Source organism: Neopelma chrysocephalum, unplaced genomic scaffold, assembly GCF_003984885.1.
Source record: "Neopelma chrysocephalum unplaced genomic scaffold, ASM398488v2 Primary Assembly neopelma1_283, whole genome shotgun sequence".
In the NCBI taxonomy this organism is placed as follows: domain Eukaryota; kingdom Metazoa; phylum Chordata; class Aves; order Passeriformes; family Pipridae; genus Neopelma; species Neopelma chrysocephalum.
This window is the reverse complement of record NW_020897945.1, coordinates 697,996-721,117: the sequence shown is the minus strand read 5'-3', so window position 1 is coordinate 721,117 and position 23,122 is coordinate 697,996. Positions and strand designations below refer to the sequence as shown.

Here is a 23,122-nt window from a genome sequence, read left to right as displayed (position 1 = left end):
CAAGAAAATCGTGCAGGAGCAGCTGAGACCATCAGAATCTCACTGCCCTCACCCCTCACGCTGCCATACCCTGCCCAAAACAGTGTCAGCCTCTCCCAAGATAAATCCTACTAATTAGTGAGCTGCCACATTTTTGGAATTTAACCAAAAACAAGACCTTGTTTTCCCTGAAGATCAGGCATCGATCTGCTTGGAGCCCCAACCACCACAGCACTGGTGTGTTCTGTGCTCTGAATTAGGCTGTGCACCAGGTAAGTTTCTTGCCAGAAAAACACTCTCATGTTTCCCACAAAAGTACCACAGAGATTTGGTTTTTTTTTTTCCACATTGCAGTATTTTATTCTGGCTTAACTGACTTGTTCAATTGACCCATGTAAAAATCAGCACCACCACTGCTCTGGGCTCTTCATCTCCCCACTGCACTCAGGGTCTGTCCTTCTCGGTCTTCTCTGATGCCTTTCGGTGCTGAAATGAAATAAAACAGAATTAGAAGGGGGACAAAGATACGGGGACCCATGAAAGAGGGTTAACTGGACCACTCAGAGCACAAGGCTGCGAAACAGGGGCACACCAAAGCTTTTGGGTCAGGAAAAGCTCGGGGGAGCAAGGGGTGGAGAGAAGGGACGTTACCTGGTTGGCAAACTCAGTCTGGCATCCCTGGAACGCAGCTCTGGTCCCTCAGGATCCGCTCAGGCTCCGGGCCGTGCCCCTGGTCCCTTCAGCCTGCCAAAGCAGAGAGGCATTAACAGGAACGCCGGGCAGAGGCTGCACGTCCCCCGCCTCCCCCACACAGCTCACAGCGTACGAGGGTCTCACAAGCCATCGCTGAACCCATCACACCACAAAGCACAGTCTGGGAAAACTGTTCCGGGCCGGCTGCTGCCCGTGCTCAGCCAGCCCATGGATTGGATCCCTAAGCAGAGAGTTAACACTTGGACATGGCTGCTTAGGAAGTGTGGGCCATGGGAAAAAGTTAATGGCAACAAGTAGGATGGCAAAGAAAGCTACAATTAAAGTGAGCAACTTAATGAAGTCTAGGAAGAGTCTCAATAGATGAACACATATCGAGTCAGGGAGTTCGTTCCCATCTTGCTTCCGTACCTACAGCAAGACACGGCTGCATGCCCAACTCTGATCTGTGGAACCCAAGGTGTGCCACAAGCCAAAGGTTGCATACGGCATGGGTTAAACGTTTTTCCAGCAGCTGACCAAAATTGTCAAAAGGAATATTTCACAGGTACATTAGACTTTCAAATGAGCTCTCAACAAGAGGAAGGATGCGGACATGAGCAAAAGGAGTTACCTCGAATTACAGGACTATTTCCACATATGAACTAGCCAAGAGAGCAGCTCTCGTCTCAGAGGTTTCTGTTGGAGGCACAACACTTCTTTTCTCCAAGGACACTGCAGTTTCCATTTGCTAGCAAAGAATTCTTAGAACTTGTAAGCAATGACACAGCTACCTAAGCCCGGCATTCCCCTACATCGCACACGCGCTCGGCACGCAGGGAACAGCCCAGGGACTACAGCTCTTCTCTACAGCTTCCCAGTGTAGGCTACAGCAGGTTTTGAGCAAACATCCATTAGGCCTTCCTGACATTCCGACTGCGCTTTGCTCCTAACACACCCTCAGGTTTGTAGTTCCAGCCTCTAGACAAGTTTGACCGTTTTACGTGAAATTTGTTGGCCAATTCACATGTCAAGACCGATTTTAGGAATAAATTCCAGCACTTGGTCAATCGTCTGGCTGGCTCTGCCACTATCCCTAATCTTCTCCTCTCGCTCCCAGATTGTTCTTCGTCTCCAAGGGTTGTGTTGTGCAATGAAATGTAAATGTCAGGAGCAGAGTTCATTTCAGACGGTCTTTTAATAGGCTTCGTAAAGCCAAAGAAAACTGTATACAGGAATCCTTTACCACTTCAAATACAACAGCAATGGAATATGCATATTTCTTCCAGTAAAAAAGGACAATATAAATAAACATTTTCAAGAACCTCTTTATGGTAAGTTTGCAAGTCTAGTTCTGGGTCATTTACATCGTTACAACAGTAAAAATACCGTTATGCGGGTTGAACATACAAGCACGTTTCTCTTTAGATATATCAAGGTGGTTTGCCTTCCAACGGAACCCAGGCCGCATTCCTACCTTGCTACACTAAAGGAATGTTACAAAAGACGAAGGTAATGCACTTGAAAAAAAAAAAAAATAGTCCACAGCTTGTTCAGCTTCCAGTGAACATCGGTTCAAAGTCCTTTCTAGCTCAAAAGAAACTGAATTGGGGCCCCAACTTTAAAAAAAAAAAAAAAAGTAACACCTTGGCTCATCATGGAGGATAAAATAAAATCTGAAGTGCTTTCAAAAAAGATTAAAACCACTTGAAAGCAGAGCTTTCTCCAAGACAGTCTAATCAGACCATCTCATTTCAGAAGCTGCCAGGCTGTGTTTGACAAGATCAGAACTGATAATACTACAAAAGTGAAAATACAAGTAGATGTACTACACAATAACCATTTCAGCGAAGCTCCAAAAATCTTTATAAATACAGCCATTGGAAGGACGATCTTGAGTCAGGAAGGATTTTTACTCGTTGTGTGTAGCTGAGGACAAGAAGCAGGCACAATTGTAAAGGCACTGAAGCAAAGACAAGTTCCAGCATTTTACTCCCTTGCATTATTCCGAGGCTACTGCTACTTGGCTACTGTGAGATCCCCCACCCGCGGGTCAGAGCGTAAGGGCAGCCGAGTTTGGGCTCCAGAACAACCTTTTTTAACACTTGCTTTGCCTTAGATCCGAGCAACTCCTGCACATGCATTAAATTAGAATCTCCCGGCACCACCACGTCCACAGCCTGAGCCTGCCCCACTCCAGGCTCAGGCTCAGCAGGTTCAGAGCTCCTACAGCACACGGACTCAGCGCTCCCGCTCGGAGCGGCACTTACCGTAACTGTCGTAGCTGTCTCTGTAGGAGCCTCCCGAGTTCCTGTCTCCATAGCCACCTTGACTCCTGCGGGACAAACAGCACCTGCTTCACACCTGCTCGACCCTTCCCGTGACACCCACCGGGGCTGGCAGAGCTCCCCCCACGACCCCCGGCGCTGCACAGGCCTTACCTGCTATTATAGTAGTCTCTGGAGCCGTTATAGCCTCCGCTTCTGGAATCAAATCTGCTGCCGCCATAGCCTCTCTCTCCACCTCCTTGGGAAAACAGGACACGTGGTTTTATTAGGCAGTCTGACAAGTGACACCCCCCCCTCCAGGCCCTGCGGGTCACCCACACGCTCTCACCTCTGGAGAAGCCGCGGCCCCGGCCTCGGCCCCCGCGGAAGAAGCCCCGGCCCCCCGAGGACCCCCCTCTGTAGCCACGGGATCTGTTCTCGGAGGATTTCCCAGCCTGGTCCACTCGGATCTGACGCCCATCTACGGACTGAAACAGAGCCACAATTAGCCCATGCAAAAGTCAAATATCTAAACGGCCAAGCACATATGCGGAGAGTTACAGAGCTTCACCATCAGCCAAGCACCACCAGAATTTACTGATTCTTACACAATTCTTTATGTCCTGTCACAACTAAGCCAAATAGACAAATAAACTGCTATTTAAACCAGATATAATTCCTATTATATAGAAATTCCTATAAAATTCTACTCTATCACAGTTATACAGGTAAAACCATAGAATTTTTGTATCAGGTATAAATTGCTGAACACATATTTGTAACATCATTAAACCATCTTATCTACATCTGTATAATTTCACGCCCTTGAAACACTGGCATTTATCTGTTTTCCCGCACAGACTGAACAACAGCACACGTCCCCTGATTCTCTTATGTTTTTGGTAATAAAGAATCAGCCCCAAGGCCTCCTCACCTTTCCGTTCATGGCCATCATTGCGTCTTTTGCATCATCGATGTTTTCAAAAGTAACAAACCCAAAACCTCTGGATCTCTGAGTCTCTCTGTCTTTAACCACCACGACTGTTGAAAGGAGAGATGGAAAAAAAAAACCCAAAACATCAGCACCTGGGGAATGTAACAAGCCAGTGGAAGCCAGCCCGCCTTGACTCTGCAGTCTCACCTTCTGAAATCTGTCCGTATTTAGAGAAGACTTGCTCCAACGACTGCTCGTTGGTGTCGAAACTGAGCCCGCCGACAAAGAGCTTTCCCTCGTCTGATGCCATCCTGACCTGCCAAACCAGCAGAACCAAGTCAGCGACTCAAAAAACACATTCCCAACGAGGTCCGAAAGACTAAACCGTTCTAACGCCACCTATGACAACAACGATGTGGCCTCTCACTGCCGTACGAGGCTCCTCGCACGCCACCGAGGCCGCGACTGACGCGGGTGGGGGGGTCTCCTCCCGGCCCCTGGGCCGAGCGCCGCCCCCGCGGGACCCACGGTCCCCGCCCGCTCGGGCCCAGCGCGCATGCGCACGCCGCGGCGCCGCCTGCCGGCCGGCCCGACGCAGCACCGCCCCCTCCCTCCCGCCCGCCGCCATTTTGCACGGCCGAGGCCCCGTCGCCATTTTGTTTCCGCGCGCGCGTTTCCCCCCTCCGCGGCCTTTTCCCCTTCCCCCTCCCGCCTCCACACACACGGCCCAGCCGGGCCCGCTCCGCCGCGCTCCCCACGCCCGCGGCTCACACCGAGCGCCGGGGCGGGCGCCGCGGCCCGGCCTACCCTGTGACCCAGCCCTCCGCCCCCGGAACGCGGCTCCGCTCGGCGCAGCCCCCCCCCCCCCGGCCCGGCGCGGCCGCGGCCGCCCCTCGCGGCGGCGCTCACCGGTGCCCGGGCGGTGCGTGGTCCACACAGCACTTCAAAGCCTCAGCGCAATGTACGGCGAGCCTGGCGGGGCGGCGCCTTATAAACGTCCGCGCTCCGCCCCGCCCATCTCATGAATATGCAGATTAATCCCGCTGCAAGGCGGGGCGATTACGCCACCAAAGCGCTGCCACCGCCGCACCACCCGATTGGGCGGTACTTCCTTAATATTCATGAGCCGCGGCGGGGAGCGAGGGGAGGGGCGCATAAACAAAACAGCCGAGTGGCCCCGCCCCCTCCGCCCACCCGGGGGCGGGGCGCGGTGGGCGCCGCCGATTGGCTGCGCTCGCGGGGGCGGGCGGGAGCGCCCCTGTGAGAGGGAAGGAAGTGGAGGCCGCTGATTGGCCGGGGGGGCCGCACGCCCCGTCCACACCGCGGGCTGGGGGCGTGGCCGCGCTGCCCCAGTTTCGCGCCCTTCTCGCAATGCGGCGGCGGCCGCAGACAAAGGGGCCGCCTCAGGGGCCGCCGCCATCTTGGGCAGCGAGCGCTGCCCCCGGCCCGGACCCGGAGGCTCCTCCCGCCCTGTCCCCTCCTGTCACCCCCGGCCCAGGGCCCCGGCCTGTCACCACCCTTCCTCCCTGCCCCACGGCCCGTAGGGAACGATCCCTCCAGCCTCCTCCTCTCAGTGCCGTCCCACACACATAGTTGGGAGAGCTCAGCACGATGAGTGCGAGAAGCAGCCAAAGCAACAAAAGTTTTGCTCAAAACATAATAATAAAAGATCTTTGCTCAGCCCGTTTCCCACTGGAATGTTTAAAAGCCCACCCTGAGGTTTCCTTAAGGTGAGAACGCCTCCAGCAGTAAAAACTTCCGTACTGAAAGAGGAAACTCTGACAAAGATAAACACGTGTCTCAGTGAGGGGCTACAGGGGTTTGAAAAAGCCCTTAAAATAAAAATGTTCAGTGTTTCATAATTACAATCTCGTGTAGAAAAATGTTTTAAAATGTAGAAGAGGAAGGAACTCAAGGGAGGGAACAAATATATGGGAGAGGAGGAAACTTGCAGGAAGGAACAGGGAGGAAAACGGGAAGGAAACACGGCGAGGACGGGGCTGTGGTGTCACCGTGTGTGTCCCCTGTCCAGGGACAGGACCGGACACATCACGGGTCACTGTGTGTGTCCCCCGGCCAGGGACAGGACTGGACACATCGGCGCTGCTTCCAGAAATTCCCTGTAATTCCCACTGCAGTTCACAGCAGGAGCGTGTGGCCGCCCTCCTTCCGTTCTTCCGTCCTTCCCTCCCAGCTGCACAGAATAAATAAAACCACTGGAGGATGGAAATCAGGGCTCTTTGGTGATTGATTTCCAAACCGAGCGCTGAGACAAGAGAAAAACAAACCGCAGGGAGATGCAAAGAAATCCGCCTGTGATTGCCCCGTCAAAGCAGGGAGCGCCCATTCCGTGCCTCCCAGAGCACAGAAACTGGCCTTTTCCTCTCTGATTTGCTGTTACACCTCCGGGATTTGCAGGAAAAGGGCTGTTTATAAACAACACATACAGTAATTATGAAACCCCGTCGGTGTTTTTTCTGAGCACACAGGCCTGCAGGGGTGGGACGGTGCCACCAAAGTGCTCAAAAGCACCTAAAAAAGCCCAATATTGGTGACAGATCAAGACAATATTATTATTATTATTATTATTATTATTATTATTATTATTATTTCTTACTGTGAAAAAATTTACTCACTTTTCAGTCCTGAGAGCAAATTAACAACACTGAATAATGATAATTTACAGTTTTATATATATAATTAATTGTATCTGATATGTTCTGCAGCAAAGAAGAAAACACCCGTAACAGGAGTTGGACTTCCTTGTGAGTCCCCTCCAACTCAGAATATTCCATGGTTCTGTAAATATGCAAAGAGCAAGAGTTAAAAACGGGATGAAACTGCGAATAGAAGGAGAAAGTAGTACAGTATTTTATGCAAATGAGAAAACTGATTGCTGGTTTGAGACGGGCATTTCAATTTTAAATTCTGGGTCTGAATTACTGAATAAGTCTGGTGGGTTTTTTTAATTCCACCTAATTTTGTGTGGGGCTAATTCTGAGTGGTCTGCCAGGAGCCTGGAGGGGCGAGGAGGTGCATCCGCTGTCATTGCAAATTGATTTTTGCCCTTCAAGAAGGAAAAAAGATCCCAGCCCTGCACTTTGATTAAATTAGAGACCCATTAACATGAGCGTTTCTGGCCCGTGATGAGGGCAGATAAAGTGACCTTGATGCACGGAGCAGTTTTCCAGCCACCCTGGGACGCAGCGGGAGGAGCTGCCAGCCCAGCACCATCCCTGCTGCAAACTCGAGGGACAAACACCAGGATTCATGGGGTTTTGGCTCCTCACACGAAGCCAGGCAGGTCGGATGTTGCGAGAATAACCCTGTGAGCCTTTGCTGCTCCAGAGGAATTCGAGTCCCAGCAGGATGAAAGGCTCGTGGGAGCAGTGCAGCTCCTGGGACAGGGAATGGCGACTGCAGCCCTGGCTGGATTTGTCCCAAAAGGGTGACTTTGGTCTCACCTGGGTGTGTTGATGCCTTTGCTTTGACACTGACAGAGTTACCCAGAGAAACGACGAGAGCTGGACCGAGGAAACCACATTCCTGCCCCAATTCCACAGCTCCCAGGAGCTTTCCGTGCTCCAGATCTGCTCGTTCCTGACCCAGGGCATCAGACACGGTGTGTGTCACGTCAGCCGTGGCCTCGATGATCCTCGTGGGTCTCTTCCAGTGCAGGGTATTCCATGACCAGGCTGCACACGGGGGCTGCAGCAGCCCTGTGTCACCTGCCCGAGGGGCTCAGGGACATCTCTGCACATCCCAAGGGCTCCAGCTGCGGCTGGAAGCGGTGCTGGGATCAGGATGGCGAGCAGCTCACCTGCACAAATCATTAGGGCAGTTAATTAAGCAATGAAACAACACAGGATTCAGGTCCTGCAGCGGCAGGGCCCTGCCAGGGGTCGTGAACACATGACACCCCAGAGGCAGAACACAGAGGTCACTCTGCACCAATCCTGCCCCAGTCCCTGCGTAAGCTCCAGAGCCTCACCCGTGGGTGTTTTCTCCGAGGGTCCCCACTTGCTGTGGTGTTTGCAGGGACCTTTCCCAGTCCTTCCGCTCCTGGCCGGTTTCCAGGGCACACGGAACTGCCCAGAGCTGTGCAGGAGCCCAAACCTGCTCGGCAGCCCTGGCACCTGCTCAGGAGCCAAGGGCAGCCCCCGCCCCGGGCACCACTCTGATGAGGTTCCCAAATCCCAGAGCAGCTCCTCCGGGGAGGGGAGCGCCGGGAGGGAGGATGGGACAGAGGGTGCCCGAGCGCCAGGGACAGCGCTGGGTGTCTCTGCTCTGGGGCTGGGCCTTACCCAGGGCTGGGAGGGAACACAACCACCCACGAGCCCACGCCTGCTCCAGGCTCTGGCACCTTGTTCCTCCCCCTGGGCCTCGGGGAGCCCCCAGGACCACCCTCCTGCTCCGGGGCACAGCAGAGCCAGCATGGTCCAGCGAGGCCCAGCACATCCCGAACAGCAGAAGAGCCGCCTTCTCTCCCTTTGTTTTTGCTGGGGCTGCAGGGAAGGAGGGAATGCGAGGCTGGACTGAAGCAGCCATCCATCACCAAACCTCCGGCTCCTTCCCCGGCTCCCTGCAAGCTCAGCCTGTGCCACCAGCAGAGATGCCACGGCGTGGGGAAGGCACACGGAGCCTTTCTGGCACGGGAGCACTCACTGTCCCTGGCATGGGAATTCTCACTGTCCCTGGCACAGGAACCCTCCCTGTCCCCAGTGTCTCAGCCCTGTGTGACCACGCACTGTCCCATTGCGGCCCCAGACCCAGGAGCAAGGAGCAAAACACTGAGCCGGGGCCGAATTTGGGAACTGGCAGTCCCAAAGCTCCCGGGGAAAAGAATATTCCCTTCTCCCTTACTCCTGTCCCTGAGGGAGTTGCTCATCCAGCTTTGCAGTTGGAAAGAAAAGCCCTGACGCAATCCTGCTGTTGCCATGGCGAGGAGCCGGGGCTGCTGCGCTTCCCTCGGCCGGTTACTGGGACCGGGATTTACCGAGTTGTAGGACAAAGCCACGGGGAATGGGGGGGACTGGATACACAGGAATCAGATCCGTAGTGAGCGAGGGGATTGAATCCACAGGGAGCAGGGGAATTGGATCTGCAGTCATGGGGGGATCGGATGCACAGGGAGCAGGGGGATTGGATGCACAGCAAAAAGCTGGGATGCACAGCAGCGTTGGGATACCCAAACCAGAGTATTATAGGAAATGAGCCGAGGTGAGGGGGGATTGAGGGCTGGGAATGCCGGTGCACCCCGGCTGAGGTGAGGGGGGATTCGGGGCTGGGAATGCCGGTGCACCCCGGCTGAGGTGAGGAAGATGGTGAAAATAAGCATGTGGTAACCATGGCAACCGTGTAAGTGCCTTGGCACTGAGCAGCAGATTTATCAGGGCTGGTGCTTCCCAGCCAGATTATGGAAAACCAAATCCTGCGTGTCAGGCCATCCCTACCTGCCCAAACACAGCCAAATTTAGAAACGACTGCACCCAGCACACAGCGGCTCTGGCAGCGGCCTTGTCACCCCGCGTGGGCCACAGTCAGGCGTTGCTGTGGGATTTGGACCCTTTTCCAGCACTCCCAGCTCGCCGGCATCAGCACAACATTCCAGACACTGTCACACCAGCATAAACCCTTCCCCTGCCAGCTCTGCCGTGCTGGAGAGCCTGGCCATGCCACGGCATCCAAACCTGCCTGGAAAACCCAAGTGGGGGCTGCCCAGGATCCCTCCAGCATCCCCCCGTGCGGGATGCGGCTGCTCCGGTGTGGGAAGAGCAGCAGCAGCTGCAGCGACGTGCGGTTTGTTGCTCCCACCTTCCCTCCTGTCACCCTCCCGGCTGCATTAAGGACTCAGCTCAGTTATATAAGCGCTCATTAATCATCATCTAAGAGTATTTGCAGCATCGAGTTCTTAAGGGCAGGAGATGCTACCCAAGGACAGGACAAACAGCCTCTGACCGCGCGACACCGGGAGACCTTGTGGGACGGAGGGCTGGAGACGTGGGAAGGATTTATCCACAGTCAGCAGGGGGAAAACTGCCAGGAGCCAGGAACACAGCATGGGGTGAATTGCACACCGAGGGGAGCCAGCCCCGGTGCTGGGGGAAATTGGAGCTTTTCCAGACCCCTTGTGCCCCTCCACACACCCCCTCTCACTGGTGGTGGCACCGCCTCGGGCCGTGGGGACCAGGTAGCAAAACCTCACACTGGGGTTTGCTGCCACAATTTGTCGTGGGGCCAATAGTCCCACACCCCCCTCAAGCCTGTGCAGGGTGGCCTTTGGTCCAGCTCCCTGCACAAGGGTCCTGGAGCTCCCCAGAACCCCGGTGTCCCCCCAGGACCCCACATCCCCCCACTCTCCCTCTTTGCTCTGCAGCTCCTCGCCATGTGCTACCATGTCCCAGCGAGGGCACGTGAACCACCTTGAGCCCCACAGCCCCCCCGGGCGGGTCGATTGCCATGGGCACGGGGGAGCGAGCCGGGATCTGCGGGAACAGCCGCGATTGCAGAAATCCCTGAACTGCAGCATCAACGTTTTTTCCTGCCCAGAAGGTTCCCGCGCCCTCGCATGAGCTCATCCTGCACCGTCCCCTTTCCGCGCCTCCCGTAACCCAACCTCTCCCAGCCCTGCGCCGCAGAGCAGGAATGAGACACGACAGCGGAGCAGATTCTTGGCTCCCTGGGTCACTCTCTCCCCGCGCTGCCTCTCGGGAAGCTCCAAGTCATGCGACTCCTTCTCTTTTTTTCCCCTTAAGGTGGGGAAACGAGTCGGGAAAGTTCCCCCCGCGCTCCCCCCGCGCTGATCTGAATGGAGGCAGGTAGAGGCAGCGTCTCTGCCTCCAGCAGCACCACACCTGCCCTGGGAGCCGGGCGTTCCGCAGGGAAAGGCCGGATCCTGGCACTGCACAGGCTGGTACCACCCAGATCAGCTGCCCCGAGCTGAGGGAGCAACTCCTGGAGCAAAGAGGTTTTTAGGAGCTCACCCCTAGCCCTCCGTTGGGGCAGGGGGATGCCCTTCGTGGAGCAGCCAAGACCCCCAGCATCCCACTGACCTCACACCTCTGCAAGGAGCCACAGTGCTCATCCCAGCCCATCCCAGCATCCCACCACCCAGTGAGCTTCCTCAGACAAACCTGCACAGAACCCTCTTTTTCCCCCAGCCCTCCCTATACTGCTGCCAGGGAGGAGATGGGTGAGCTGAAGGGAAGTGGGGGGCTGAGCCCCCCAACGCCCTGTCCCCCAGATGGCAGTGCCACGTAGCCCCGCTGGAAACCCTCCCTCTCGAGCCCCAACAGCGCAGGAAGCAGAGTTGGCTGCTCCCAGCAGCCCGGAGCTGCCCCAGAAAGCTGAGCTCCCCCAGCGCTGCCGCCGTGCTGGGAGCCGGACATGACCTGCTTCCCAACGTGGGATGGAGGATGGGATGGAGCTGCAGGATCCACACCAGCCCCACGCCCCCGAGACCAGTGGAGACCACCAGGAACCGACGCCGGCCCAACCCAGGCTGAGCCCCCTCCTCAGGGCTCTGAAAGCCCAGAAAATGCTTTGTTTCCTCCTGGCTGCTGCATGACCCTGTCCCAGCTGAGGGGTGTGGGGACATTTCGTCTTTAACAACATCTCGGAGCCCCCTCCCCTGCTCCCCCCAGCCCTGGCAGCCCCTCACCCTTACCCACAGGCTGCAGGCGAGGGCCAGGGGCTGGCGGGAGGGGGATCTGCCATTGTTCTGCACAAAGGGGGTCCCTGCCAAGGCCCCCCCGCGGCGTCCCAGGGGTGCCGTGGTGCCGGGCGCTGCCGTGGCCGTGGCAGCAGAGGGCAGCCACGCCACACGCACCGATCCTGCCCACGCGGCACCGCACGCGTGTGCCCGCGCAGCCCACGCCTGTGCCACGGCCCCGCTGGCAGCAATCCCGCGTCACCCCGTACCCTGGGGTCCTGTCTGTGTCCCCTGGCTCCTGGCTGCATACGGGGCTGACCCCAGCACCCCCTCAGCACCCCCGATCCCCCGCAGGGCGCTCAGGGCTGCGGCACCGGCGGCACCGGGCTCTGCCCACGTCCACGGGGTCGAACACGTGTGGCCAAAGCAGGCGTGGGCTCCCCACGTGGACCCCCGAGCGCAGCGGCCGTGGGTGCCAGAGGGTGCAGGGAACAGCGGGAGCTGCCTGGGGGCAGGCACTGCCTGCCCGAGCCCCCCCAGCCCCAGACCCCCAGGGTCTGCAGCTGCCTGGCTGTGCTGGAGGCGGTGAGCGGTCCCTGGGTGGTCCCGGGGCTTCCCCAGAGCAGGGCCCAGTTCCAGCCCCCTCTGTGCTCCCCTGACATGCCAGAGCCGCCCCCCTGCCCCAGACCCCTTCCAGCTCCCCCGTGGGGTCCCACTGCCGGCGCGGTGCAGTCACCAAACAGTGCTGGGCCCCCCGAGCCCCCAGCACGGGACGTGCACACACGTGTGCAGCCACACGCTGTGAAATCACACACGTGTGTATGTACGGCCACACGCGTGGATCCAGCAGCCCCCCCGGCCCCGCGCCGTGGGCCTGGGCCCCTCGGCAGCCCTGTGCTGCGCCCCACGGCAGCGTCGCCATGGCAACGCTCCAGATTTATCAATGGAGACACTGCGGGAACACTCTGGGGGAGGCAGGAAGGAGGGGGGGGTCTGTGAGAGCTGGCGGGGGAACAGCCGGACAGACGGACGGCTGGGGGGGTGCAGGAGGGTCTGTCACACTTGCAGTGCAATGGGGTGGGGGTGCACCGTGCACACGCGTGTGCCAGGGGAGCACCAGCACGGCACCCTGGCTGGCACTGGGGGCTGGGGGGCTCCGTGCCCTGCGTGGGCACAGAGAGAAGGTCCTGTGGTGGGGCAGCCGCTCCCTGCCTGCATCCCTGCCTGATCTCCTGTCCTTGTGGCTGGTGACAGCAGCAAGGGACAGAGCCAGCGGCGGTGGCAGGTCCCAGCTCCAGAGGGAGCCATGGCTGATGCAGGAGTGGGGGACCCTGATCCCAGGGAAGTGGCTGACACAATACCAGGGGGTGTCAGGGCCCTGGGGTTCCCCCTTCCTGGGGAAGTGCTGCTGGTTTTGCACGCGGGCTGTGACTCAGGCACCCGACACTATTCCTGTCCTGTCCCTGACTCAGCGTGTGGCTCCAGGCAGGACACGCTCCCCCCAGCCCCACGTTCCCACCACGGGGAAAGGGAAGTGGCATAGGGACCCGAGGAGCAGCAACATTCCCAGCCTGTGTGGGCCCCTCACCTCGTCCCCCCTCAGCGAGGCCGGAGCACGCAGGGCACCCGCACTGACCCCCCAGGCTGCACCCCCTGCCTTTGGCCTCTCCCTGCCAACGCCTGGGGATGGGCACAGCTGCCCACGTAACCACACCCGGCAGGAACGTTCCCTGCAGCCGCTTCCAGGAAGGGCTGGAGAGGAGGAGATGGGGATGGCGGGTTCACACCAGCTCAGCACTTTCGCAGCCCTCGCCAGCCCCATCACACCCGGCTCATCACACGCCTGCTCACACCCACCCCCCAAGCCCGCCCCAGGCCCCTGGCCAAACCCACAGCAGAAAGGGTGGAAAAAAATCCAGTAAACGACTGACCGTTTTCCAGCCTCCCCACAAAACATTCCTGACGTTCTGGGTGTGCGTGCGCACGAGGCCCCGGGTCACGCTCGGACTCGCTGGTGGTGACGGCACAGCCCCACCGGGGGTCAGGGGGACGGACCCTGTGCCGAGGGCACAGCATCGCTCACAGCCCCCCAACGCAGCAGGGCCTGGGAGAAGCACCTTTAGGCTGAGAACAGACTGAACTCGGCTCAGCAGTGGGACCTGCAGGTCAGGGGCTGCAGGACCGGGACGAGCCAGAGCCGGGCAGTTGGCTGCCACCCCCCAGCTCGCTCCCAGCCCGGCAGGCACGTGGCTGAGCTGCAGGGTGCCCAGGCAGGCCGGCCGTGCCATGGGCTGGGTGGTTACCTATGGTTGGGTTTTACACCTGCAGGCCCAGGGAGAGGCCACAGGGCCCCAGCCCAGGTGAGGCTGGACCTGGGAAATCCCCGGCTCTGGGAGCCAGGTGCCCGCCCGGCTCCGGCCAGCAAGGGCGAAAGGCAGGTGTTTGGGCATCCCAGGAATCACCAGGGCCCATCACCCCCTGCCTCAGGACCCCCGGGACCATCCTGCCAGCTGCAGGGCAGGGGTTCCCTGTGCACATATGTGCCCGTGACATCGCGTGTGGCTGCGGGGGCTCGGTGACCGGGGTGCACCGACGGCTCCCCGGTGCTGGGGCGAGGAGGAAGCTGCCGACACAGACTCGCCTGTTTGTTTGTTTAACACATGAGTCATTCCCCGATCACAGCGTCCCCGATCACGGCGTCCCTGTGTCCGTCCCCACCTGCCTGTGCTGACTCACTGCCGGCCGTGACACCCCAATGCCACCCGCCGGACCCCGGCCCTGCGCAGGGGCTGCAGCCCCACGGGGACACGCGGGGTCGGGGACACGCGGGGTCCGCTCAGGAGGGCAAACATCGCCCTGCTCGGCAGCCCCTGAGGCAGGAGCTGGGGAGGGCCAGGGCTAAGGGGGCTTGGCCAAGGCCAGCGGCAGCACCGTGCAGGGTCACAGGTGGTGACAGAGGGCAGGAGGCCACAGGCAGCGTGGGCAGCGTGGGCCAGGGCGATCTCAGCAGAGCCCGAGTGGCTGCACCAGTCATTGTGAAAGTGAATCTGGTGAGCAGGGCCTGGGAACGGGTGAGTGGGGAGGGGGCAGCTACTGCACATTGCTCTGACTCACAGAGGCTGCCCGTGCCGTGGCACTGCACCTTGGGCACTGCGTGGCACCGCCAGCACAGCACCCCGGGCACTGCACAGCACCAGTGACGCCGACACAGCACCCTGAGCACTGCACAGCACTGCTGGCCCCTGGCTCAGCACCTCAGCACCACAAGGCACCGCTGACTGCCCCCCTCTGCAGCCAGCTGTCCCCTACCCAGGTCCCCCGTGCTGCCTGTGGCACCCTGGACCCCCACCCGGCACCGGGCCGGCAGCCAGAGCAGCTGCAGAGCCTGGTGCCAGAGGTGGCCGAGCGCCAGGGGCAGGTGGAGCCGCTGCCGTGCCCCAACCCACAGCAAACCCAGGGCAGGTGGAGCAGCCCCGGCCCCTGCACAGAGAGGACCCCCCTGCATGGGAGCTCGGGGCAGTGCCTGGCACTGCTGCCTGGGGGTGGCACAGCTGCAGCTGCCCAAGACACCCCGGGAAATGTGCCCGAGCCGGAACCCCGCGCCCAGCTGGGGCGGGTCGGTGCCACCCCGAGCACCCGTGGCTGCCTCCTCCCGAGTGCCCGAAGGCACTGGGGTCCCCACAGACCCCACGGTCCCCATGGCCCAGGGAAGGGGCGTGTGCCCCCAGCATGGCTCCCAGCAGCCCCACGAGGACCCCCAGAACTCGCTGTGACCCACCGGGCCGGTCCCAGGGGCTCCACGTGGCCGCGATGGCCGGAGCGGCCGGGGAAGGGGGGGTGGGGAGCGGCAGGAATCCAGGACTGAGTCACGGCTTCCTCTGCGAGCCCGTGAGTCATCCCGGCAGTGCGAGGAGCCCGGCCCGGCGTGCGGAGCCCGCGACTCGCACACGGCTGCATGTGAGGGCAACCCCCGGCGTGAGCGCGGCCCTGAGCACCCACCCACCCATCCCGGCAGCGCAGCCACGGGGGCTCAGAGCACACACAGACACAGCTGTGCCCGAGGGCACAAGCACTGACACGTGTGTGCACATGCACACGTGTGCTCTCGCCTGCCCGTGTCCTCCACGTGCACAAACTGCAGGAGAACCCGCCTGTGCAAGGCACACACAAGTGCAGCCGTGTGAGGATCCACGCTCAGCCCCACACTGACCTGGAGCACTGCCCTGTCACACTGGTACCTCAGCCCCTGGGCTAGAGACCACCTGTGGGGCTGGAGCAGCAGCTTCTCTTCCACCTGTGGCTCCTCTCTCCAGGTGCCCTGGGAAGGCAGAAGAGGCTGTCTGGAAGATTTGTCCAGCTCCAGTTCCCCCCCATCCTCCCGGCCCCTGCCACACTCTGGAACTTTCTGCCACAACTCACACGGGCCCTGCGCCGTGGGTGCCCACGGCAGCACATCTGTCCTCCCCACACAGCTGGACCTGGGCTGCACGGGAGGGTGGGCGCAGGGTCTGCACAACCCCCCGCACACACAGCTGTGGGTGCACACGTGTGACCTGCACCCACCCTCGTGTGCAGGACTGGCGCACCCCGCTGCCACCCTGCAGTTCGTACCCCGACCCCACAGCCACCGCGCTCCCTGCAACCCTCGGGGCGTTTCGGGGTCCCCACCACTCTTGGGGGTGGTTCGCACTCCCCAGCGCCGGAGCTCAGCGCCACGACCGCAGAGACGGGGAGGGGGGAGCGGGGAGCGGGGAGAAGGTCAAGGTTAAGGCTGCGCGAAGCCCAGCCCACGATGGAAACTGCGGGGGCCGGGGGGGCGAGAGGGGGCCGCCCCCTCCGACGTGGCGGCCGCTGCCCGAGGCTCGGGGGGCTGAGCGGGCGGGAGCCCCAGGGGAGCCCTCGCCCTCCCTGCAGGTCCCTGCGCGAACGCGGGGACCCCCGAGTACAGCCGCCCCCCGGGCACAGCCGCCCCCTGGGTCCCGCCGCCGGGAAAACGCGCCCGCCCTCCCTCCCCCTCCCGGTCACACACACGGACCCTCGGGCGGTCCCGGGCCCCGTCCCGGTGCGCACGGGGGGGTTCGGGGGGCGCAGGGACCCCCCGGCCGCCGCTCGGTACCGGGGTGTGCGGGGGGGGCGGTTACCACGGTAACGGGGCTCCTCGCGCGCCGGGATGAATGGGCCCGGGAGCGCGCGCGCGATCTATGAATGAACGAGCCGGGGGCGCGGAAAGCCCGGGGCGGAGCGCGGAGCGCGGAGCGGAGCCTGGCGGGTCCGGCCCCGCAGCCCGGCCGGGCCCGCCGGGCCCCGAGGGGAGCCGAGGGGTCCCCGGGGGGAGCCCGCCTTCCTGCCAGCCGCGGGGCCCCAGCCCTGCCCAGCTCCCCCTGGCCCCCCACCTCCGCCTCTGTAAGCGGTTCCCAGAAGGCAGGATGGGAGGGGGGGCAGGATGGAGGCGGGAGGGGGGGGGGAAGGATGGGGGGAGCGGGGAGGGGGGCACCGCCTCATCTTCCCAGCAGGGTCTGGGTCAGCCCTGGGTGTCGCCGTCCCCAGGACGGCCCGTTCCCAGCACAGGCCAGGGGTGGGGAGGGGGCATTCCTGGGCTGCCTGGGGGCTGAGTCACCCCCGGCCACCGCAGCCACGCGCACACGCAGAGACACGCCACGGCCACACACGCAGCGTGTGCATGCAGCAGAACACACGCGTGTGGCCATGGACAGGCACACGCAGCAACATGAGAGCGCAGCTGCAGCCGTGGCACTTGGGGCACGTGTGGGCACACACGGCAACACACGCAGCCTTGGCCACGCAGAGACACAACATCTGCTCTCAGGGACCATGTTCACATACATGCACACACACGTGGATCTGCGGGGGGGTGCGGGCACATGGCCCTCAGCAAACCACCCCCCACGCAGCACAGCCGAGGGCTGAGCACCTTGCAGGTGTGACTGGCACACATGGGGGCCCCCCCAGCACCCCACTCCTGTGTGATGGAGGCCGGGGGGCCCCTGGGATGTGGCTGTGGGGGCGTGTGGCCGAGCGTCCCCAGGGCTGCGTCACCGCTGACGCACTGTCACTACCTGTGGGTCCTGCGGCTATAAATAGCCCCGTGCACGCCCCATCTGCTGCTCACACAGCGGCTCTGGTGGGGGGACACCCTGCTCCGTGCCCCCTGCATCACCGGGCCCAGGCAGCCCCACGCCAGCCCCAAAAATCTGAGCGGTGTCTGGAGGGAGCGCTGTGGCGGTGGCACTGAGCCACCTGGCAGGGCCTGGGCTGGCAGGGCCAGCGCGGACGTCACCAGGGCTCCTCGAGGTCCTTGTAAACACGGTGACGCACCGGCACTGCCCTCCGGCCCCGCGTCCCCTCGGCCCTGCCACGGTGTCCGAGACCACGCTGTGGGGACAGGACCCCCACGGCACAGGCTGGGGGATTGGGGTGACACAGAGAGTCAACCTTCGCCCACACCGGTGTCACTGGGGCCATTTAAGTGTCATCCCCTGTGGAGGCCAACTGGCCCGTGTCCTCTCTCACAACATGTCAGCTGGGAGATTTTTTTGTGGGGGGGATCTCCACGGGGGTGGGGAAGGGGATTTGGGGTCTTTGCTGCTGGCAAGGGCAGGCAGCCTGATTGGGACACCCAGTGGAGCTCCTGCTGCTGCTCTGTCCGCTCTGCGACCCCAGCCCCGGCGGGTGGGGGGGTCCCAGGGGAGGGGCTGGCGCCGCGCCCCCGGCCCCGCCACCCCTGTGATGTCACCACCCAGGCACGCCGGGCTCTGCCGGCCAGGCTGGGGGGGCTGAGGAGGCCCTGGGGCTGGGCAGGACATGGGGGGACCCTCTGCCCCCCCACCGGGCTGGAAGTGGGCCGGGGGTGCCGTGGGGGGGGAGGGAGGGGAAAGCTGAGCCCACACCCACACCAGCCACATGTGCACGGCCGTGTTCACACACATGTGCACATGCAATGCACACAGGCTGTGCGTGTGCAGCCTCACAGAGCAGTCCAGGGGAGCTGCAGCCCCTCACTGCAGGTGGGGTGCTCAGCCTGCACTGCAGGGACCCCTGGGGACCCCAAGACCCCCCCCAGCCTGTGCACGCTGGGGCTGCACCTGCAGCCGGGCTGTGGTGCACGCGTGTGCGTGCTGGCTGTGTGCACACGCATGTGCAAGGGCCCGTGGACACATGTGGAGCAGTGGGAGGCCGTGGGGAGCGCCCTGGGGCCGTGGCCGGCGGGCGGGGTGAGACATTCCTTGCGGCGCTTGTTATTTTATCTGGTTCAAAGTCAGTTCCTGGAATGTTTTTAATTCCAGGATCCGTCCCTGCACCAGCAGCTCCCGGCCCCCCCCAGCTGCCTCTGCACCCCACGCCTGGGCTGCCAGCCCACAGCCCAGCCCCACGGCAGCACTGGGGCCTGGTGCAGGGGCCTCAGCCCTCTGGGGTCTCTGCGCCCTCAGGGATGCCCGGGGGGACCCATGGGTGCCCCAGCCTTGGCAGGTGCCCCAGAGCCGGGTGGGGGGACTGTCTGCAGCCCCGTGCGGGGGCCGGGGCTTGCCCCCACCTGGGACCCCGCTGCGGCAGACGCCGCGTTCCCAACTCGTGCCAGGGACACGCGGCAACGTCGCCCACCCGGCGTCTGGCACCACCGTGCCAGCCCCGTCTCTCGCCCGTGGGGGAGATACCGGGGGGCTGCGGGGCTGGGGCTCCGTGACGTGCCCTGTGCTGGGGGGGGGGCAGGAGGCAGCCACGGGGGTCCCAGGGCCGTGGGGGCGTGGGGTGGGCACACCGGGCACAGCCACTGCCCTCGGACGGGGGGTTCATGCACACACATGGGGGGCACACGTGTGTTGGCAGGCTGGGGGTGTTTGTGGGGTGCAGAGGGGGGGTGTGCAACGCGAGGGCTGGGCGTGCAAGGACTGACTGACGCGCTGCCCCACACATGCCCGTGGCCGGGTGTGTCCGGCACCGCGGGGCCGTGGCGTGGCCGGCGCCGTGGGCGTGCACGGGGCCCACGGGTGTGCCGGGAGCCCACGGGTGTGCCGGGAGCCCTGGGAGCTGTGGGAGCCGTGGGTGTTTCCTGGCGCACCCTCTGCAGCGAGGGCTGGGCGGAGGGACAAGGGGGGCACCCGCGCCAGCTGCCCGCACCCAGCAGCCGTGGGTGCACGGACACACACCCGCGTGCACGGGGACACACCCGTGTGCATGGGGACACTCCTACACACACACACACCTGTGCATGGACACACACACACACACACACACACACACACACACACACACCTGCCAGGTGACACCCACGCTGCCCCCCTGGCAGGCGCCACACCGCAGGCATGACGCTGGCGCTGTGGATTGCTCCATACTGGGAGCACTGGGATAAGCACAGCCTGGCAGCAGTGCCGGGTGCTGGCCGGGCTGGGGGAAGCGAGGAGGAGGAGGAGGAGGTGGTGGTGTGGCACAGTGTGGTGCCCCATGTCCTGGCTTGTCTCCTGCCGTACCCCAGACACCTCCTGTGGGTGCCTGGTCCATCCTGTGCCGTGCCATGCAGTGCCATGCCGTGCTCTGGGGCCTGTCCCAGCTCACACCCTGCAGCACCCACGGCTCCTCCAGGACTCCAAACACTGAGCTGAGCCCGTGGGATAGGAGCGGCTGTTGGGACCCCCAGGACGGGCTGGAGGTTTGAGGTCCCTGGGGGAGCCCCCACAGCACCGTGGTTTGTGTGCCCCCCCCCGTGCCCGGCTGCTGGCGCGTGTCCCTCCGCGCACACGCGTGTGCGTGTCCCCCGCGTGCCCTCCCGGCAGCCATTGCCTTACAAGGTCTCCGTGTTGCTCCTGCCGCGGTCGGCGGCTCTTCCCGTTGCCAAATTTGGCACGGGCCGGGGGTGTCGGGGGGGGCCGGGGGCTGCTGGGGGGGGGTCCCGGGTGCTGCTCTACCCGAAATGACGTCAAAGCAGGGCGCGGGGTGCCCGGTGCAGCTCCTGTCACCGCAGGAACCTGAGCTGCTTCCGCTCCCGCCCGGCTTCCTCCGGCACTCGGCTGCTCCTGGGGGTTTGGGGTCCGGCCAGCTCCCCACGGGAAGAACCGCCAAGACCCCCATCCTGTCCGTGGGGTGCTGAGTGCCCCAGGGAGCTTTGGATTGTCCCCAATCCCCAGGGTGCAGGGACAGGGGATGGGGGACATGGCAGGGGACACGTACAGGGGACACAGGCAGCCACCTCTGCCCCCTCCCCAAATAACAGCCCCCCATGAGGATTCATCCACCCCCAGGTGTGCCCAGGGCCTGAGGGTGACAGTGTCATCATGCCACCACGTCACTGTGTCTATGTCACAGGGCAGTTCCAGGGGTGTCCCAGCCCACAAGGTCCCCTGCCCTGGCACCACACGGCCACCGACACCCCAAGGCCCCCACAGTTCCCTCCCAGAGAACCTGGGGCCATGGGAAGGGGGTCCCATGGGTGGGATGGCACTGACAGATGTCCCCAGGGCCATCCCCATCCCATCACCTTTCCCGGGGCAGGGGAAAGCCACAGGACACTGACCTGCAACTGCAGGTGGGGAAACTGAGGCACAGCCAGGTTTGTGGCCATCAACCCCCCACCCTGGCCCGCGGCCGCCCCGCCGTGGCACAGGAGGCCAGGAAGGGAGGGAGGGAGGGAGGGAGAGAAGGAGGCAGCACCTGCAGCCAACCCAGCTGGTGGAACCGGCCCAGCTCCTCCAGGTGGGATGGGACCGGGAGCACCCGGTCGGATGAGCCCCTGCAGAGCCACGGGCCTGGGTCCGGCACCTGGAGAGGGTGGAAACAGCCCTTCCCTGGAGGAGGGGGCAGCTCCATCACCCCCCTCCTCCTCCTGAGGGTACACACACGTGTGTGAGTGCTGAGCACACGCGTGGGCACCTGCACAGGGCTGTGTGGGCACATCTACCTGGACAGGTGTGCAGAGCACGCGTGGAGCTGAGGACACACGGCCCTGCGTGTGCACAGGTACAGGTCATGCGTGTGCACGGGCACACGGCTGTGTGTCACTGAGGGCAATGACCTCAAGGTGCTGCAGGCAGGATGAGGGGGTGCCCAGCTGTCCTGTGTGCCCCCCCCCCACCCCCTTTTTCCTCCCCCATAACAACGCCAGGCACGGTTGCATCCAGACTGCCCAAATTTATTTCAAAAATAAAAAATAAAATATTAAAGACCGAAAAAGCCTCGCTCTCCCCCCCGCCCCCCCTCTCCCCAAAACACACAAAAAAAAAAAAAAAAAGACTTTTACAGACAAAAAACACATCACGTGGGGGCTCTATTTGCACAGATCCTGACGGAAAAAAATCCAAGTCGGACAAGAAAAAGGATCCTACGGCCTATGAAGACTATGTCAGTATTGGCTCAGTCGGGTCATTAATGTCTATAAATACCAGCCTCACGGCCGGGACCGAGTTTGGGGTTATTTATTCAGGTTTTTTCTCTTTTTTTTTTCTTCTCCTTTTTTTTTTTTTTTTTTATTTTAAAAAAAAAAACCCACCCCCCCAAGTGGGGGGGGGGAAGGAGCCCAGCGCCGCGGAGTTTGGGCTCGGCCGCGGAGGGAAAGCGCCTTGGCTTCTCCCCCCCCAAAAAAAAATGAACACCCCCCCAAAACAAAGCCCCCCCCACCCCGTCCCCCCTCCCCGGGCTGCGGCGGCGGGGCCCAGGCACACACGTGTCCCCCCCCCCGACTGCCCGGGGGGGCCCAGCCCCGCAGCCGAGCAATGCTACATATAGAAGGGAAGGAAAACAAACGGCCCCCAAATCGGGGGGGCTCCAGCACCTCCGAGAGAGACTTCACCTCCTCCTGCCTGCACCGGGGGGGGGTGACGCGGGGGGGGGCCCAGAGCTCCCCCCGCTGAGCCCCTCTTCACAGCAAAGCAGCAGCTTCGATATGTCCCAGGACCCCCCCCGGGGGGTGTTGGGACCCCCCATTCCCAGCTGGGGAGGCTGCGGGGAGGGGGCGGCTCCAGCTGCTCCCCCCCATCTCCCCAAACCCAAGCGACCGGGGGGTGGGGGGCTCTCCCTGTGACACGCGGGTCGGCCCGAGGCGTCCGGTTGTGGGAGACGGCGAATCTCGAGGAGCCCCGGCCCGTGACACCCGCGCCAACGGGACCCCCCGGCACAGTCCCCCGGGTTTCCCCCCCGGGCACGGGCTCTCTATGCTACGACAAACTCGGATTTCATCTCGGCCTTGACCTCTGGCTTCCAGACCGAGTCCTCGAAGTCCAGGTCCAGGCTGCCCTCGCTGGAGACGCTGCTGTTGCTGTTGGTGCGCCCGGCCTTGCGGTTGGGCACCCAGTGGTACGGTGCCCGCGCGTCCCGCCGCGCCTTCCGCCGCAGCCGCTTCTGCTGCAGCAGCAGCTGCAGCCGCTCCACCTTGCAGCGCGTCGCCCGGTTCTCCGTCTGCCTCAGGCGGTCCCCTGCGGGGGGAAAGGGGGCAGGGGGTCAAGGGGGGCTGCCATGGATGGCTGGGGGTGGGGGGCATGCGGGCCCCCAGGCAGCCGCTCGTGGCACAGATGTGTGGACACCCCCACAGCAGGGGGAAGGGGGGTCATGGGGACCTGCCCTGAGCCACATCCAGGGGGACACACAGCCCCCCAC

At 62.3% G+C, this 23,122-nt stretch overlaps 2 protein-coding genes and 1 long non-coding RNA gene across 5 annotated transcripts in view; all 3 read right to left on the bottom strand.

The window, feature by feature from the left end:
• Positions 1-310: 310 nt before the first annotated feature.
• On the bottom strand, positions 311-4,911 carry CIRBP (cold inducible RNA binding protein). Of its 3 annotated transcripts, XM_027704597.1 has the most exons (8): positions 4,780-4,911; positions 4,078-4,186; positions 3,871-3,977; positions 3,286-3,424; positions 3,111-3,195; positions 2,940-3,004; positions 631-723; positions 311-465 (listed from the first exon to the last, which is right to left on the bottom strand). In XM_027704597.1, exons 2-7 carry the CDS (start codon positions 4,178-4,180, stop codon positions 719-721), a joined length of 504 nt encoding a protein of 167 aa, XP_027560398.1. In that variant the 5' UTR covers positions 4,181-4,186; positions 4,780-4,911; the 3' UTR covers positions 311-465; positions 631-718. The 3 variants fall into 3 exon arrangements, with proteins under 3 accessions (XP_027560398.1, XP_027560396.1, XP_027560397.1); XM_027704596.1 differs by lacking the exons at positions 311-465; positions 631-723 and adding an exon at positions 1,844-2,598; XM_027704595.1 differs by lacking the exons at positions 311-465; positions 631-723 and having other exon boundaries at positions 1,564-3,004.
• A 1,334-nt stretch (positions 4,912-6,245) lies between these two features.
• LOC113978002 lies at positions 6,246-16,702 on the bottom strand. The gene is made up of 3 exons (XR_003537471.1): positions 16,663-16,702; positions 15,784-15,839; positions 6,246-7,690 (listed from the first exon to the last, which is right to left on the bottom strand). It is a non-coding gene; the product is annotated as an uncharacterized LOC113978002 (long non-coding RNA).
• Positions 16,703-22,452: 5,750 nt separating this feature from the next.
• Positions 22,453-23,122, bottom strand: part of MIDN (midnolin) — a 9,522-nt gene continuing 8,852 nt past the window's right edge. Inside the window, 1 exon segment of the mRNA XM_027704594.1 lies at positions 22,453-22,941. Coding sequence (XP_027560395.1) covers positions 22,679-22,941 — 263 coding nt within the window. The 3' untranslated portion in view covers positions 22,453-22,678.